Consider the following 18697-nt stretch of genomic DNA (forward strand, 5'->3'; position numbering starts at 1 on the left):
TGAGGAGAAAATGTGCTAAGACATGCCAACAACTTCTAATATATACTCCCTCCGTCCACGAATAAGAGTCCCGTTTTTCTATTTTGGCCCGTCCGCGAATAAGAGTCCCGGTTCATAATTATCATAAATGGTAAAGAAACCCCACATTCAACTAACTCATTCCACTCACATATCATTTAAAACTAATATATACTAGTGGGACCCCTATTCCACTAACTTTCTTTCATCCACTTTTCTTAACATTTCTTAAAACTCGCGCCATTTAGAAATGAGACTCTTAATCATGGACGGAAGGAGTATATATATATACAATTGAGATGCAATCTCAGCCACTCATCCAGAATATTTGTGAAATGTCAACAACATGTAGTTTATGTCAACAGAGGGGCATAATTGTAATTTTATTAATTTTTTTAATTTATTTTTTTGAAATTTTTTTTTTAATTTTTTTTAATTTTTTTCGCTTTTTTTTATTTTTTATTTTTTTTAATTTTTTTTTCAGCTACATATACAATTCATGTCAACTACACATCAAATGTCAACAACTTTATTCAATAAATACTATTTGACATGAATTGTACATGTAGTTGACATTATATTGTGTAGTTAACATGAATTGTATGTGTAGTTGACATTATATGTGTGTAGTTGACATGAATTGTGTGTGTGGTTGACATGGATTGTACACATAGTTGACATTATATGTGTGTAGTTGACATGAATTGTATATGTAGTTGAAAAATAAAAAATAAAAAATTTTAAAAAAAAATTTATAAAAATTAAAAAAAATAAAAAAAAATAAAAAATAATTTAAAATTTTTTAAAAAAATTGATAAAAAAATTAAAAAAAATATTTATTGAATAAAATTTATCATGATATTACCATTCTGCCCTTTCATAATTAATTAATCTAAAGATATTTTCCATATGGAAAAATCTGAACCACTCATTTAATAAAAATGAGTGGCTGATATTGCATCTCATTTCTCGATTAGCATAAAAAATCTCAATTGATCACACCCCTATATATATAATATGATTCATGTTTTAGATGGAATAATGATGCGTGCTACTTTCACAAAATCATGTAAAGTATATACTGGACTTGGTTAGTCGGCCAAGTATATCAATCTAATATCACTACACTCACTGTCTTTAAATCTTATTCTATGTTTTGTGGTGTGGATTAATTTAACTAAAAACAATATGGAATTTTAAAGTCAGAGGTTCAAGTCATCACGCGGATAGATGAGAACTACTACTAATCACCTTTAAGCGGGATGGATCCTCTGACGTGCCTCCACACTGAGGACGTTGTGCACCAAGAACGACATCGTCCATCCCTTAATTCCCTAACTCCTTTTTCCTTTATTCCCTTACCTTCATCTCCGTTTCTTTTTTCCTTTAGTGACTTAAAATTTTAAACTGACACACTTCCATATAATTTATTTCAGCTTTAGTTATTATCTAAATAAAAAGGTTATTCTTGCATCAAATTCCTTTTAATTTCCTTAGGCAAACATGTCGGTTCATGTCGGTTCCTAGCACCGAAAACTTAATTTTTATTTTATTTATCTATTTTTCGTGTAACACTTCAACATAATTTCTTTTGAATTTAATGACCAATGGTATTCGATATAATGTAGAAGGATATATGACAATTTTTTTTATTTAAATAAGCTTTATAATTTATAAAAGTTTCCATGCGCAGATATAAGAATTTATAATTTTGATAATATTCTATATTTTTTAATTTCCAACTTATTGTTTTGCCTTATGTACTTCTAAAATGCAACTTGAATAAAATATTATGGAAATTCTGTGGGGAAATTAAAAATTATAAATAATGCATATCATTAAAAACATTTCTTTGCTGTGTTTTGTTTTAGAAGTAAGGAAAAGCATAGTTTACACACACAATGACAATGTAATCCAGTAAAAAGTAATTTGAAATTTTTAATGACTCTTTTTCTAAATATAGAGTACAAATGTAACAGTTTTAAAAAAGTTCGGAAGTAACTTAAGCAGATCCCAAGCTATATGGATTGGTAAGTATTAAATATGGAATACAATTTCTAAAATAATACTCTCTCAATCCACAAAATATTGTCCAAGTTTAACTTTGCACGGATTTTTAAAATGTGAAGAAAAATGAGTTTAAAAATTAGTTAGCGGAATGTGGGTCTCATATTTATATATTATTTTTATAATAAAATGTGAGTGAAATGAGTTAATTGAAAGTGGAGTTCATTTACTAAAAATAGTAAAAAATAAAATGGACAACATTTCGCGGACGAACCGAAATAACAAAACTGGACTAACAAACATAGAAAGTACTGCTCTAAAAGATTGTAGTGGATGCCAAGAGCAAGGTGCTAAAATTGTTGCAAATTAAAAGTATGTTACGTGAGTAATTAATTAATTTCAAGCAAGAAAGTCTGCACCTTTATCTAGTGTGGAAGACAAGGATTCAATAAAGTAATAAATACTTTGTATGACTTTATTGAAAAAAATATTATTTTTCGGCATTGTCGACTAAGTAAATTAAAGAGTAATAACTACTCCCTCTGTCCCCTTAGAAATGCAACGTTTTTCATTTTGAGTTGTCCCATTAAAAATGAAACGTTTTCTAAAATGGAAATATCACTCTCTCTACTTTTCCCTCTCTCCTACTTTACTCTCTCTTCATCAACTTACAAAACAACACTGCATAAAATCTTGTGCCGAAAATCAAATGTTTCATATTTATTGGGACGGAGGGAGTATAATACTAAAAGATGCTAGTTAGCCCATTTGCTTGCTTCTTAGATTTGGTATCAACTAATGATATTTTTATTTATGAAGTTAAATTAAAGGTTTAAAGATATTAAGACTTTTCTCTTTATGATGAATAAACTTCAAGTTGCACATATATATATGGCAAATAAAAAATTTAAAGATATTAATGGCTTTTCTCTCTATGTTTGGTAGATGTTAATCAGTCTATTCGCTTGCTTCAAGGTCCACTAATGAATTTTTAATTTCTAAAGTTGTACTAGTATATATATAGCAAATAAAAAATTTAAAAAATATAGTCTCTGTACGTTTAATTACTTGGCACTTCTTTTACCTCAGCAACTTTTATTTGCTAAGTTTGGGATCTCTAATATTAATTGGGACAGACCTACTTAGTTCCGCACGATCCATCAAAAAATGTGGATGCATTGATTAAATTGACCTCTAACACATTTTTTTAAATTCAATACCAGACCCATCAAAATCCAAACCTAATTGAATACAGTCCTAATCCCAAGATCGGTCCAAATACGATCCACAATTTTATTTAATTTGAACATATTTTTAACTTTTAAGTATATTCTTGAAAAAATTATAATACTACTATATAGTATTTTATAATAACAATACTATTTTGTGTAATTCTAAAATTATAGTATGATAATATATTTGGACCACAAATGAATGTATAAAATCTTATGATTAGTTTAATCCTCCAAATATAATCATTTCAAACTTAGAATATCTAATGAAAAATTGAAAAGTACATAAAAAATAATTTTTATGCAGCTTGGCTGGTCCAGCAGAGCCCACTCTATTAAAGTGTGTGACTGATACTGTAGGTCAAAGTCCACAATCATTTTGGATTCTCTGAAATTTTTTTTGAAAAAATACTCCATATATGCAACTCATAAAATCCATCAAAATAGAGCTTACCAACCAATTTCAATACACTTTATTTATTACTATCAATTATCATGTATCAAACTTTTGCCAACTTATGGTTAATAAAAATGCATGTTATATGTCATTATTAGTTAGTTAGTTATTAGGTCATTTGATAAAATTCAGATTTGAGATTATTTTTAAATTATTTTATGTCATATTTTTAAATGACTTAAAAACTGAATTACATTGACCTTTGTTATATCTATAAATAACCTTCGTGATTTAGTTTTGTACTCCCTCCGTCTCATAATAGATTTCACACTTAGGAGATGGCCCATGATTTTAGGAGATGTTATTTTGTGTGTTAAGTGGTGAGAGAAAATATAATTTTATAATTGATGTAAGAGAGAACTTTTTCCAAAAGAAGAAATATGACATCTTTTGTGGGACAAATTAAAATGAAAAGTGTGATATCTATGATGAGACGAAAGAATACTATTTTATATTAAAATTTAGTTTTACGTTTCTAACTCAATGAAAACTGAATCAAAGAGAAAACTAAAGAAGTGCATTAAAAAGGATATAGTCAGTTCACAATAAATAATATTGTAAAATAGGCAAATCAATTGTAAAAGCAAGCTCTTTAGTAGTAATTCATTAAATACACACACCTCACCAGCATCACTTAACATAGTAAATCCATCTCGTTCACAATGACAATATATACTACTACTATCAATTAATCTTCATTTTCATACAAATCATACCACTCCTGTTTATTGACTTCCTCGAAAACTAAGGATTTACAATTCTGAGAGTATGTGAATGAATCCCTTGCACAAGAAAAATGAATCCAATAATCTAAGAGAAAGCCACTTGATCCAATCCTGGGATATTTTTTGGTTGCATAAGGATTTTTTGGTTGCATAACAATTCGGATTTTTAGTATTATAATACTTATAATACTAAAAGATGTTAACATTAAAAAGTAAAGTTTTATATAATACCAAAAGAAGTTAATTAGTCATTTTCCATGCTTCTTAAGATTTGGTATCTACTAATGAAATTTTTAAATTTATAAAGCTGTACGGATATGGGAAATAAAATTTTTTAAGATATTAATGACCTACTATCTCTTTAGTCTTTACGATGAGTAAACATCAAGTGAGATAAATTATAAATCTGCATTAAATATGTTATACAATTTCTAAAATAATACAACTCCATAAAATATTGTAGTAGATGCCAAGAGTAAGGTACTAAAACTTGTTGCCAAATTAAAAGTATGTTACATGAGTAATTAATTTCAAGCAACAAAGTCTGCACTGTATCTTTATTCTAGAGGAAGATAAGATTCAATCAGTGGCGTACCCAGGAATTTCGGTTTGGGGTACAATAAATAATTATAGCGATTTAAATCTTCAATATCCGATCCTTTTTCTTCTTTTTAATTTGTTCTCTCAAAATTTTTATTTTTATTTTCAATTAAGATTATACTTTTGTATATAGATGTGAATTATTTTTAAATTAGTGTTACTACTACTTAAATGACATTCGTTATTTTCTTATATTTATATATTATAGATAAATTGTTTTAGCATTTATAGTGTGTTATCTTTTAATAATTTATCTTTTTTTGGGTTATTTTACCAATAAATCATCATTTGGCTATTTGAGCAATGTTTCAAATATTTAAAAAAATAGAAAATAAAACAAATAAAATACAATAGAATAAATTAAAACAAAAAGTTAATATTAAAATTCATTAGAAAATAACTAAATGCATAATGCTTTATAAGATAAGAAATTTTAAAAAAATATAAATGCATAAAATGTATAAGATGAATTTAAAATAGAAATATATGTAGTACAAAATAAGACGCATTAGAAGAGAAAATGAAATTCATTAAAAATAGTTAAAATACTTTTCAAGAGAATTACCTAATTTGAAAAGAAATAAAATAAATGCATAATCTTTTATTAGATTGCTAAAATAGTTACATAAAAGACTTAAAACTGAAAGAGAAAAATACGGAAAAAATGAAGGAAACTAAAATGGAGTAACAAGAAAAAAGGACTGAAATTCTGAACTGAATGGGAATCGAACTCGGGCTCCCAACTTGGTAAAGGAAGATTCCACCGCTGGGCCAAGGAACTAACTTGGTTATTAATACAATATATAATGATAATCTTTCATTTTGAGGGCACAGTTGTATCCCCTTCCTTAGTGGATACGCCACTGGATTCCATAATATTACTATAATACTATGACTTATAGAAAAATTATACTGTTACTATTCGGCATTTTTTACTAAGTAAATTAAAGAGTTATAACTATAATACTAAAAGATGCTAATTAGTCCATTTGCTTGCTTCTTAGATTTGGTATCAACTATTAAAAATTTAAATATATTAGTGACTTTCTCTTTTTGATGAATAAACTTCAAGTTGTACGTTTATATATGGCAGATAAAAAATTTAAAGATATTGATGACTTTTCTCTTTATGTTTAGTAGATGTTAGTAGTCTATTTGCTTGCTTCAAGAATTCGGTATCCACTAATGAATTTTTAATTTCTAAAGTTATACCAGCATGTGAGTGTTATATTGCTAACTCAATACCTAATTGCTAACTACAACTAAATAATAGCCATTAGATATTCAAATTAAGGGCCTAGATCATCAACCAAGAAATATCAATACGATCAACAAAAAACGTCAATAAAGCCAGAGGATTAATTTCATAAAATATCAATAGGGGTATTAATGTCAATTAACTACATGTTTAGTTATAACTAACTTTTAAAAGAAATCCCAAAACTTTAAATTCATATAACATATATCAAATTAAAGATAATTTTATAAGGATTCCAACGATATCATATATGCATATGTTCCGACGTCAAAATTTGAAAAAAAAATAAAAAAAATTTCAATTTTTTCGTAAAGCAGAAATGTCAACATACTATATAAAATATGTCAATATAATACATGTAGAATGTCAATATAAGCAATGGGTTAATATTCTTAAAACATCGTGTTGACATTCTCAAAGCATTGTGTTGATATTTCCGAAACATTATATTGACATTTTCATCTAAAACCCTAATTTGACATTTTTTTTATCTTTTTTTATTTTATTAATAAAAACGAAAATTACACGTGGCAAATTGTAGACCACACGTTTTCTAAAATCCTATGACCTTAAATTAGTTGTAGTTAGCAATTAAATGATGAGTTAGCAATTGATCACTAGTGTATATATATATATATATATATATATATATATATATAGATAGCAAATAGAAAATTTTAAAAATATATTATATGTATGTTTAATTACTTAGCACTTCTTCCACCTCAGCAATTCTTTTTTTTTTTTTAATTTGTTAATTTTGGGATGGTCTCTAATACTCCCTCCGTCCCACTTTAGGAGTCTCAGTTTACAATTTTTAGGTGTCCCATTTTAGGAGTCCCGGTTAGAATATTCCATAAATGGTATTATGACCCACATTCCACTATCTTTTTTCACCAACTTTTCTTTATATTTCTTAATACTCGTGCCGAACTTAACCGGGACTCCTAAAGTGGGACGAAGGGAGTATTAACTAGAACAGACCTACTTAGTTCAGCACGACGTCTACCCATCAGGAAATTTGGGTTCATTGGTTAAATTGAGCTCTAACACATTTTTTTTCGCATTTTTTTTTCAATTCAATACAAGACCTATAAAAAATCCAACCTAATCGAATACAATCCTAAGCCCTGACTCAACTTATTTTTAACACAAGTATACCCGCAAGTGTACGGGGCTAATGTAGCAAATAATAAGCAAAGAGTATCGTATCCACAAAGACAATCAATGTCAACCTAATTACCATGAACCAACCTCAACTACTATCTAGATGAATCGGAAAGTGGTTTTCTAAATCTACTTAAAAGCAAGGTAATAACAATTAAAAACAACTAGAGAACTAAAAGCAAATAAGAAAACGGATGTAGAACAAGGATGGGAAGAGTAGAATCCTACGGGGTCGATAACAACTATCCTATGCTCAACTAACTTCTTAACTATGCCAACAAAGGGTCTCAAGGGTTATTAAGCTATCACTAAGCTAAAACTATATCTTTTCTCAAAGCATATAATTTGTAGATTGCTACCTAGAACCGAAGTGTCCTTCCTAGAACTAAGGTAACAACTCCTAAAAGCTCCTAAGATACTTAACTTCATTCAAAGACTCAAATCTGTCAATTATATTGGCAAAGACGTCAACTTCTCTTCTTTCAAATTAAACTACTCATCTCCCGAGTATTGTAGTAAAATTCACATGCATTTATAAGGTGATCAATTAAATAAATGTATAAGCACAAGAGAAGTCAAAATAACCACATGAGCCAAAACATATAAAAAGGAAATCAATTAAACATAAGAATCATTGTATCTCCCCCGTAGAACCCTACGAAGAATTTAGCTACTCATGTTCATCACAAAAATCAAAGAAATATTCAAATAAATATTCAAAAACATTGTTTGAACAAGAATAAAACTAAAAGTAGAAACGATCCTAGAATTTGATTGGGCGGATTGGAGGCCTCGTCTTCAATCTTGCGATGAATACTCGTCCTCTGCTCGTTCTTCTCTTTTTCGTAGGTGAAAAAGTGGTATTTTTGAGGTAAGAGGCGTGTAAGTTGTGTTTGGAGGCGTTTCCTAGGCATATATATACCTAGGGTTGACTTTGGGCCCAAAATAAACTGTTGGACGAAGCTGGCGGATCGCCAGGTTGGGTGTGCGTCGAAGCTGGCGAGTCGCCAGCTGCTTACGGCATTTTTCTTGTCTTTTGCTGGCGGGTCGCCAGGTTCATTTGCATGCGAACCTGGCGGGTCGCCAGGTATGTCACTGCTCTGCGCAGTCTTGGTAAAACGGCCATAACTTCTTCTACCGAATTCCGATTGAGATGTTTAAGATATCCACGCGAAGCTCTTTCGAAGACGAAGAGAATGGTATGCATTATAGGTGAATCGGACTTCAAAATCTCCAGAATAACTGTCTCGGACTAAAGCTGCTGCACATCCACATATTTTGTACATTTTTCTACACAATCTTCACAAAATGGTCAAAATACCAACATAATAGAGAAGTAGCTATAACCATGTCTCAGAGTACACAATATATGATCAAAACCAAGTAAAACTACCCTCTAAAATCATTTAAAATCCAAGTGAATCAAGCCCAAGATCGGTCCAAATAAGATCCACAATTTCATCTAATTTTTTAACTTTTAAGTATATTTATCTTAAAAAATTATACTCCCGACTTTCCACTACAAGTGATGGATTTCTTTATATTAAGTTAAAGTGGAGAGAGTAAAGTATGAGAGAGGAAAAAGTAGAGAATAAAGTAAGAAAAAGAGAATAAAGTAAGATATAATGAAATAAAGTAAGAGATGATTGAAGTTTTGTTTTTAGCTAAAAAAGGAAATTGATCACTTGTGGTGGGACAACTCGAAATGAAAAGTTGATCACTTGTGGCGGGACGTAGGGAGTACTCTAAAACCAAGAATCCCAAATTGAAGCCAAAAATTGGCCTTTCAAACTAAGTCAACCAAAATTTCACACAATTTATTTTAACTTATTCGTAAGAAATAAGCTGTGGGTGTAGGTGTCTGAATGTATAGCAATCAAATTTTAGAATAAAAAATTATGTTTATGTACTGCAAAATCTATGTGCAAACTATGAAAATATATGTGATGGATGTTGTGTTTGTTGCTAATACTATGATCATTGTGAGCATCTGCTCATTGTTGATCAATAATGTAGTTGCATCTGATGTTTCATATTCCAGACGAGAATTGAAGGCATTGTTGGATTTTGGATGGCCTTACATGAGCTCCACTGCTCATCACTGCCACTGGAAAGGCATCACTTGTGATGATGATGGCCGCGTTGCAGAGTTAAGCCTGCAGTCTCAAGTAGGCTGCAATGATGAACCTCGGTGTCACGATCTTGGCCATTTGGATCCATTTGTTTTCACATCACTCACTAGCATTCATCTCAGTTCATGTGGTCTCTATGGAGATATCCCACCACACATAGGTTACCTCTCCAACCTCTCTTATCTTAATTTGTCTCATAATCATCTTGAATATATACTTCCTCTTTCATTGGCAAATCTACGTGAGTTACATACGCTCGACATTTCTTATAATGAGTTTTCCAGTGTCATCCCTCGTGAGATAGGAAACTTATCAGAACTAACTCATCTTGATTTGTCAAACAATCGACTCGAGGGTGAGTTGCCTCTATCACTGTCAAATCTCATCAAATTGGATATGCTTGAGCTTTCTTACAACCAATTTTCTGGTGTCATTCCTGAGATTGGAAGCTTGTCTGAACTAAGTTATCTCGACTTGTCTCACAATCTACTCAAGGGAGAGTTGCCTCTTTCACTTCCAAACCTCACTAAATTGGAGATGCTTGACATTTCTCGCAACATCTTTACTGGTGTCATTCCATCTGGGATAGCAACCTTATCTGAACTAACTTACCTCGATTTGTCTCACAATCGACTCAAGGGTGTGTTGCCTCTTTCACTCTTAAATCTGACTAAATTACAAGTTCTTAAAATTTCTTCTAATGACTTTTCCGGTGCCATTCCACCTGAGATAGGATGCTTAGCAAGACTAACTCATCTCCATATGTCTCAAAATCGATTCTACAGTGAGTTGCCTATTTCAGTAGCAAATCCCACTCAACTACAGATGCTTAAAATATATCAAAACTTGATTCATGGTTCCATTCCCTCTGAATTAGGAAACCTCCAATTGTTGGTTGTTCTTGACTTGAGCAACAATGGCATCACTGGTGCCATTCCCTCTGAATTAGGAAACCTCCAATCCTTGGTAGATCTTGATTTGAGCAACAATAGCATCGCTGGCTCTCTTCCCTCAACTATCACCCAACTAACAAGACTACGATTCTTGAAATTGGAAATGAATAGGTTGAAGGTGTTTTTGTAGGGGGGCTAGAAAAGCTACCTTCAATCTGGGAGATAAATCTAAGTAGAAACTTAATCAAAGAACGGATACCTTTTGATTTTGGAGATGTTCCTATTGCACACTTTCTGACTATTGATCTTTCTTGGAACAATCTTTCCGGAAGAGTCCCTAAATCTGTTTATAATTTGATCATCCCAGACACTTTAGGGAGAAAAAAATTCCCTTCCACCACATTCTAATTAGCTGACGAGAATCAGTGTTCACAACCTAGTTGGGGTGCAGCAGCGCTTGCCACCTTATTTCACTACCTTTGTGAAGCTTCGTGTCAAAATAGGAAAGATATCGGTGGCCCATTAGCCCTTCTACAGATGTGGGCATGGGAGAGGATACCCAATATTCAACCCGAGGTTGTTGTGCTAACTTAGCTTGATAGTCAACAAATAATTCAATTTGACCTGATTGAATAGATGTCGAATGCCCACAAAGTTATATCCATTACCCATTTGAATTGCACGCTTCCATGTCAAACTAATCATATACCCATTAACATTTATTCCAATGCAATCACATATTCTGTTAATCAACTCATTGTATGGAAAAACTTATCTAACATAAGGTATGCATTTGCCACGGGAGGCTCATAAGACAAACCAATTCCTCCAATTTGTACTATTTTTCCATCCCATTATAAAAGGACACAAATAGATTATGTGTCCATAATCTTGCAATACATACATAACTTTATATCAAAACTTGAATAATTACAAATAAACTATATACTAAGTCTTAGAAATTAACAATTCAAAAGACACTACATACCAAATCCTAGTAGTTAATAACACACATTGAACATACAATATATACCAACAACATAAAATTTTAACTTTTGGCTACAAACCCTAAAATCACAATTTTCACCATAAACTATGAATATAATGTTAAATTAAGAAGAAAGTACGTAACTTACCTTGAGGGAGAAACAATTAGACGAATTTAGGCAATTTATGCAAGAACGGCGAGATAACTTAGGGTTCGCGAGAATGAGGAGTACAGAACGGCGAGTCTGTGAGTTCTGTTCTGTTTGCGCGATTTTAAAATTTCAGTTGAGATACATATTCTTAAAATGCATAACACCCATTGATAGAAACAAAAATAAACCGGCCCAATTACGGGAGCATTTTTCCAGAGCCACCCATTTATAGAATTTTCCCCTGAACTACTGGTGTTGGATATTTCTGATAACTTCATTTCCAGTGCCCTTCCGATTTGAGATAGGAAGCTTATCGTACTTAATTATCTTGATTTGAGCAAATTGCAATTCGGCTCATTCAAAGCTACTAATTAATTGAATACTCTTTCCATCCAAATCAAGATTGAATGTTTTTTTTAATTACATAAGGTAAAATTGTTGAATAAAGAAAACGAAAAGATAATAATTGATTATTTTTATATAAAGGTAAAAGGAATAAAAATCTTTAAAAATAAAAAGTGGACATCTCAATTATTTAGCACAAAGAAATAATTATATTATATATAGAGTGATGATATTGGAGTTACAACTACTAGATCATATATATAGAAAGATGTGTGTTTTATGGATGCTCTTCATCACCAAACTAATGTTGAGTAAAGCAGTAGCAATGAATGTTTCAAATTCGAGCAGAGAATTGAAGGCGTTGATGGATTTCGGATGGCCTTATATCAACTCAGCTCATCAGTGCCACTGGAAAGGCATTACCTGTGACGATCATGGCCGCGTTGCACAGATAAGCCTGCAATCTAAAGTTGGATGCGATGATAAACCTTGGAACTGCCACGATGTTGGCTATTTGGATCCGCTTGTTTTCACATCAGTCACTAGCATTCATCTCACCTCATGCGGTCTCTACGGATTTATCCCAGAAGAAATAGGTTCCCTCTCTAATCTATCTTATCTCAATTTGTCGAATAATCAACTCAATTCCCAACTGCCTCTTTCATTGTCTACTCTGAGGGAGTTACGCGTTCTGGACATTTCTGATAACTATTACATTAATGGTGTCATTCCACCTGAAATAGGTAGCTTATCCAAACTTACTCATCTCGATTTGTCACACAACTACCTTATGAGTGAGCTACCTCTTTCATTAGCAAATCTGAGTGAGTTACATGTACTTGACATTTCTTATGGCTATGATATTAGTGGTCTCATTCCACCTTACATAGGAAGTTTATCCAAACTTACTCATCTCGATCTGTCTTACAATCAACTCCAAAGTGAGCTGCCTCTTTCACTGGCAAATCTCACTAACTTAGAGGTTCTTGACATATCTAATAACCGTGGCATTCATGGGGTCATTCCACATAACATAGGAGCTTTATCCAAACTTACTCATCTCGATTTGTCTCGCAATCAACTCCAAAGTGAGCTGCCTCGTTCACTATCAAATCTCATTAACTTAGAGGTGCTTCTCATTTCTTCTAATTACATCAATGGCTCTCTGCCTGCAAATATGAGCCAATTAACAAGATTGGAAATCTTGAATTTGGATGGCAATAGATTGGAAGGTGCTTTTGGAGCAGGAATACACATGCTTTCTTGTATAACAACCATAGGCCTCAGTAGGAATTCAATCAAAGAACAGATACCTCTACAGTTTGGATATGTTGCTAATGCACAATTTCTCAATATCGATCTTTCTTGGAACAATCTTTTTGGTGAAGTCCCTGAATCTATTTCACGATTAGATGGACTCGATTTGTCCTACAATAATTTACAGGGCCACATTCCACCCAACGTATGGGATAAGTTTCCAATATACACGTTCAGTGGAAACCCGAAGTTAATTCCTCCAGTTGCTCCTAAGGGATCAAGCATTAAGGTGAAAATTATTTGGTATTTACTCCCAGTAGTTGTTGTTTTTATATTCTGGGGGATCTATTTAATATTCTCCAAAATGGGAAGGAAAGAAACCTCCAAAGTCACACCTGATCTCCAACATGGTGACATATTCAAGATTTGGAACTTTGATGGCAACATCGCCTATCAAGACATCATCGAAGCAACTGCAGACTTTGACTTGAGATACTGCATTGGAACTGGAGGCTATGGGAGCGTCTACAGAGCTCTACTGCCTACTGGAAAAGTTGTTGCTGTTAAGAAGCTTCACAGATTTGAAGGTGATAATCCGACCTTTGACACCTCATTTAAGAATGAAGCCAAGGTTCTCTCTCAGATTCGCCATCGCCATATTGTCAAGCTATTTGGCTTTTGTCTGCACCAACGGAGCATGTTTCTCATCTACGACTACATGGAAAGAGGAAGCCTCTTCAGTGTGTTGAAGGATGAAGACGAAGCGGTGGAACTGAACTGGAAGAAGAGGGTAAATGTGGTGAAGGGCATTGCAAATGCACTGTTTTACATGCATCACGATTGCAGCCCTCCTATTCTACACAGAGACGTATCAAGCAGCAACATACTCTTGGATTCAGAGTTTGAAGGATGTTTATCTGACTTTGGGACAGCAAGATTGTTGGATCCAGATTCATCCAATCAAACAATACTCGTGGGAACTCGGGGCTATATTGCACCAGGTATGCATCATAACATAGTTTCAAGTAATTGTTATTATAACAATGAAATGTTTGTTGGGTGCAGAGTTGGCCTTCACAATGGCGGTTACAGAAAAATGTGATGTGTACAGCTTTGGAGTTTTGGCATTGGAAGTCATGTTTGGAGATCATCCAGGGGATTTCGTTTCCTCCATGATGATGATGAAGAGATCGACACAGTTTGCTCAAAACATGATGGTGCAACAACTCATGGACAAGAGGCTACCATCTCCGGATGAAGATGTAAGAGTGTCGAGGGAAGTGGCTGGAGTGGTTAAAACAGCACTGAAATGCATTAGCTCTGATCCGAAGTCGAGGCCGCCAATGAAGGAGGTGGCTCAAGAACTTGCTAAGCATCCACCAGGATTGCCAATGCCATTCCGCTCCATATCAGTGCTTCATCTCATGCACTCAGACTGAGCTCACAACTCACAATTGCTTCTTTTGTAATAAGTATTTAGATGTTCAGCAGCCATAAATGTCTCTATTTCCTCTGTTTACGTATCAAGATTAAATATATGTATCTTTGGATTTATACTAGGGTTTTTGGCTTTTAAAATCAAAACCTTTCCCCGAATTCCGGTTTTTCCCATGAACTATGAGATTTGTTTTTAAAACCACGAACTTTCATTTCGTTAGGATTTTCCCAACCCGACCCGAATAGCACATTTCCGACCCGAATAGCATAATTTAAAATGTTAAAGTTGTGTTTTGTTTATTCAAAGGTTGTCATTTGTTATGTAATAATTGTGACCGTATGTATTATTGTGCCAAATAGTATCTAAGTAATCAATTTAGTGACAAATAGGATTAAAATTGACATGTATACAACCCGGGTTTCGTCGTTGACCCGCCAGGGGAAAATCCTAACGAAATGAAAGTTCGTGGTTTTAAAAACAAATCTCATAGTTCATGGGAAAAACCGGAATTCGGGGAAAGATTTTGGTTTAAAAAGCCAAAAACCCTTTATACTATTGGGTATTGTTAAGTAGCTCCGCTTTTAACATATTTATGTGATTCGTAAATTATGTTTTTCTCCCCTAGGTAGATTGCCACCCCTAGTTCTTTTGCTCTGTTTTTTACACACTAATTTATTTTACTTAGATTAGTGTATACAAATTGCATTAGTAGTCCATAATTATACAAGTGCAGCCCGAGGTGCGTTAGAATGCTAATTTTTCTTAAATTGCTAATTCATCAACGTGGCGTATTAAAAATGTCAATGTCAACATATTTGTGTTCACATTAATATGTGTTGATATTTAAATATCAATGTCAACATAATGTATTAAAATATCAACATAAGTTTATGTTGACATTTCAATATATCGCGTTGACATTTTTAATATAGTGCATTGATGAGTTAGCAAGTTAGCAACTTAAAAAAAGTTAGCAACAGATCACATCATCCCTGCAGCCTTTTATTAAACAAAATAACAGTTCACATCCCAGTGCAGCCTTTTATTAAACAAAATAAAAGTAGAAGAGCACCATATATAAAAAGCATATCGTCCTAGTCAAGGCTTGGTTTGTATTCATATCTTTGAACGTTGGAAAATGAATTTCGTGGAAAATTGGTAGGAGAGTGGGAATACAATCAAGGCGTTGACTCAAAAGACTCGCATTGTGTGTGATTTTCTTTGAATTTAAAGATTGGTTGCATATAAAATCATGAAATATGATTAAATCCGATTTGAGTGATAAATAAGAAAATTTCAAAAATCCTGAATTGTCTCATTTTAACCATATTTATTTAATTTTTAGCTTCTTAAGCTCAAAACGAAGTTGTTTGGTCGTCCAAAATTAATTGGTTGATTCATCCTATAATGTGTTGGAGAGTTGGGTTGGGTTGTGAGTGGACCATGTGTCTCTAGAAAACTCCTATTGTGGTCATGAATTAACCTAATATTCGAAATATATATCATATCTTCCTAATAAAGTATTTGTACATTATAATGCCGAAACACATGCTATAATTAGTAAGACGTTTCCCTTCTAGCTAATAGTCGAATACACGGGCCACCTCGAGTGTGCGTGTACAAGTCACACGTATGTAAAATAAAGAATTTTTCTAACGCTCTTGAATGAATAAAGAAGCAAACAACATTGGAACATGATTTGTAAATTTGTAACACTTTATTCAAAGTGCGGGAAATGGAAAAATATCTAACAAACGTGTGGAAAAAAGTAAGAAAAATTTGGAGACAATGAATACTCTGCAGACAGTTCAGTCATTGACTTGGAAGACTTATGATTTTCATTAATGAAATGCATGGTATCGATAATGCTACAAGTTATATATAAAGTGGTATTAGAGGCATAAGTAGAGGACTAGGAAAAAGAATCATACATATGCAAACTAGAAAATATAAGTGATGGATGTTGTGTTTGTTGCTAATGCAATGATCATTGTGAGCATCTGCTCATTGTTGATCAATAATGTAGTTGCAGCAAATGTTTCAAACTCGAGCAGAGAATTGAAGGCGTTGACGGATTTTGGATGGCCTTATATCAATTCCACAGCTCATCACTGCAACTGGAAAGACATCACTTGTAATGAGCATGGCCGCGTTGCACAGATAAGCCTGCAGTCTCGATCTTTGAGGCTTAATATTAGCTATTTGGATCCACTTATTTTCACATCACTCACTAGCATTCATCTCACCGCATGTGGTCTCTATGGAGCTATCCCACCACAAATAGGTTACCTCTCCAACCTATCTTATCTCAATTTCTCTCATAATCAACTCAATTCTCAACTGCCTCTTTCATTAGCAAATCTGAGTGAGTTACGCGTTCTAGACATTTCAGATAACTACATTTATGGTTCCATTCCACCTGACATAGGAAGTTTATCCAACCTTACTCATCTCAATTTCTCTCATAACAATCTTGATTCTATGTTCCCTCTTTCAATGGCAAATCTGAGTGAGTTACACGTGCTCGACATTTCTAATACCTATGGCATTTATGGTGTCATTCCACCTCAAATGGGAAGCTTGTCCAAGCTAACATATCTCAATTTTGTCTGGTAATCAACTCCACGGTGAGCTGCCTGCAAATTTGAGTGAGTTACATGTGCTCAGCATTTCTTTTAATCAGTTTTCCGGTGTCAGTCCACCTAAGATAGGAAGCTTATCAGAACTAACTCATCTCGATTTATCTGGAAATCAACTCGACGGTGAGTTGCCTCTTTCACCGTCAAATCTAACTAAATTACAAGTTCTTGACATTTCTTCTAATGACTTTTCCGGTGTCATTCCACATGAGATTGACTCATCTCAGTTTGTCTAACAATCTATTCATGGCTGTTTCACTACCAAATTTAACTAAATTGGAGATGCTTGACATTTCTTAGAACATCTTTTCTGGGGTCATTCCACCTGAGATAGGAACCTTATCAGAACTAACTCATCTTGATGTGTTGAAGGATGAAGACGAAGCTGTGGAGCTGAACTGGAAGAAGAGAGTAAACGTGGTGAAGGGCATTGCAAATGCCCTATCTTACATGCATCACGATTGCAGCCCCCCTATTCTACACAGAGATGTATCGAGCAGCAACATACTCTTGGATTCAGAGTTTGAAGGTTGTTTATCTGATTTTGGGACAGCTAGATTGTTGGATCCAGATGCTTCCAATCAGACTCTACTTGTGGGAACTCGGGGATATATTGCACCAGGTATGCATACCATAACACAGTTGCAAGTAGTAATTTTTTCATAATGATGACATGTTATGTTGTATGCAGAGTTGGCCTTCACAATGGTGGTTACAGAGAAATGTGATGTGTATGGCTTCGGAGTGTTGGCATTGGAAGTCATGTTTGGAGATCATCCGGGGGATTTCGTTTCCTCCATGACGATGATTAAAAGATCCACACAGTTTGCTCAAAACATGATGGTGCAACAACTCTTGGACAAGAGGCTACCATCACCAGACGAAGATGTAAGATTGTCGAGGGAAGTGGTTGGAGTGGTGAAAACAGCATTGAAATGCATAAACTCTGACCCAAAGTTGCGACCATGTATGAAGGAGGTGTCTCAGGAACTCGCTAAGCGCCCACCGCGGTTGACAATGCCATTCCGCTCATATCAGTGCTTCATTTCATGCACACAGACTGAGCTCACAACTCACAATTGCTTCCGTTGTGGAGTAACAAGTTTTCAGATGTTCAGTAACTATAAATTAATGTCTCTATTTTTCGCTACTTAAAAGTTAAATAACACACTAACAAAAGAATGAAAAAAAGCTCTAAGTAATTGTCCAATTTAGGCTCATTTGATTTGTATTTTCTAAAAATATTAAAATATTACATCATAGTTCTTGACAAGAGAACCCTGACTTGGGAATATGAGTGTAATATGGTGTCACGTCGATATTCAAAATGGGCTTTGTGGAATAATATAAGTAGTTACAAATAATTGTGAAATAAGTAACTTGCAAATTG

The 18697-nt window shown here is 33.4% G+C and overlaps 2 protein-coding genes across 5 annotated transcripts; both read left to right on the forward strand.

The window, feature by feature from the left end:
• The first annotated feature begins 9410 nt into the window (after positions 1–9410).
• LOC125216094 (cysteine-rich receptor-like protein kinase 7) lies at positions 9411–14826 on the forward strand. Of its 2 annotated transcripts, XM_089067741.1 has the most exons (3): positions 9411–10423; positions 12520–14231; positions 14296–14826. In XM_089067741.1, the coding sequence occupies exons 1-3, from the start codon at positions 9411–9413 to the stop codon at positions 14667–14669; spliced, it is 3099 nt and encodes a 1032-aa protein (XP_088923867.1). In that variant the 3' UTR covers positions 14670–14826. The 2 variants fall into 2 exon arrangements, with proteins under 2 accessions (XP_088923867.1, XP_047973676.1); XM_048117719.1 differs by lacking the exon at positions 9411–10423 and having other exon boundaries at positions 12276–14231.
• Positions 14827–16592: 1766 nt separating this feature from the next.
• Positions 16593–18671, forward strand: LOC125216722 (MDIS1-interacting receptor like kinase 2-like). Of its 3 annotated transcripts, none has more exons than XM_048118486.2 (3): positions 16593–17430; positions 17680–17929; positions 17999–18671. In XM_048118486.2, the coding sequence occupies exons 2-3, from the start codon at positions 17758–17760 to the stop codon at positions 18460–18462; spliced, it is 636 nt and encodes a 211-aa protein (XP_047974443.1). In that variant the 5' UTR covers positions 16593–17430; positions 17680–17757; the 3' UTR covers positions 18463–18671. The 3 variants fall into 3 exon arrangements, with proteins under 3 accessions (XP_047974443.1, XP_047974444.1, XP_047974445.1); XM_048118487.2 differs by having other exon boundaries at positions 16593–17316; XM_048118488.2 differs by having other exon boundaries at positions 16593–16952.
• Positions 18672–18697: the final 26 nt, after the last annotated feature.

This window comes from Salvia hispanica, chromosome 3, assembly GCF_029641045.1.
Source record: "Salvia hispanica isolate PSC_SH4W2 chromosome 3, Shi_PSC_v1, whole genome shotgun sequence".
NCBI lineage: Eukaryota > Viridiplantae > Streptophyta > Magnoliopsida > Lamiales > Lamiaceae > Salvia > Salvia hispanica.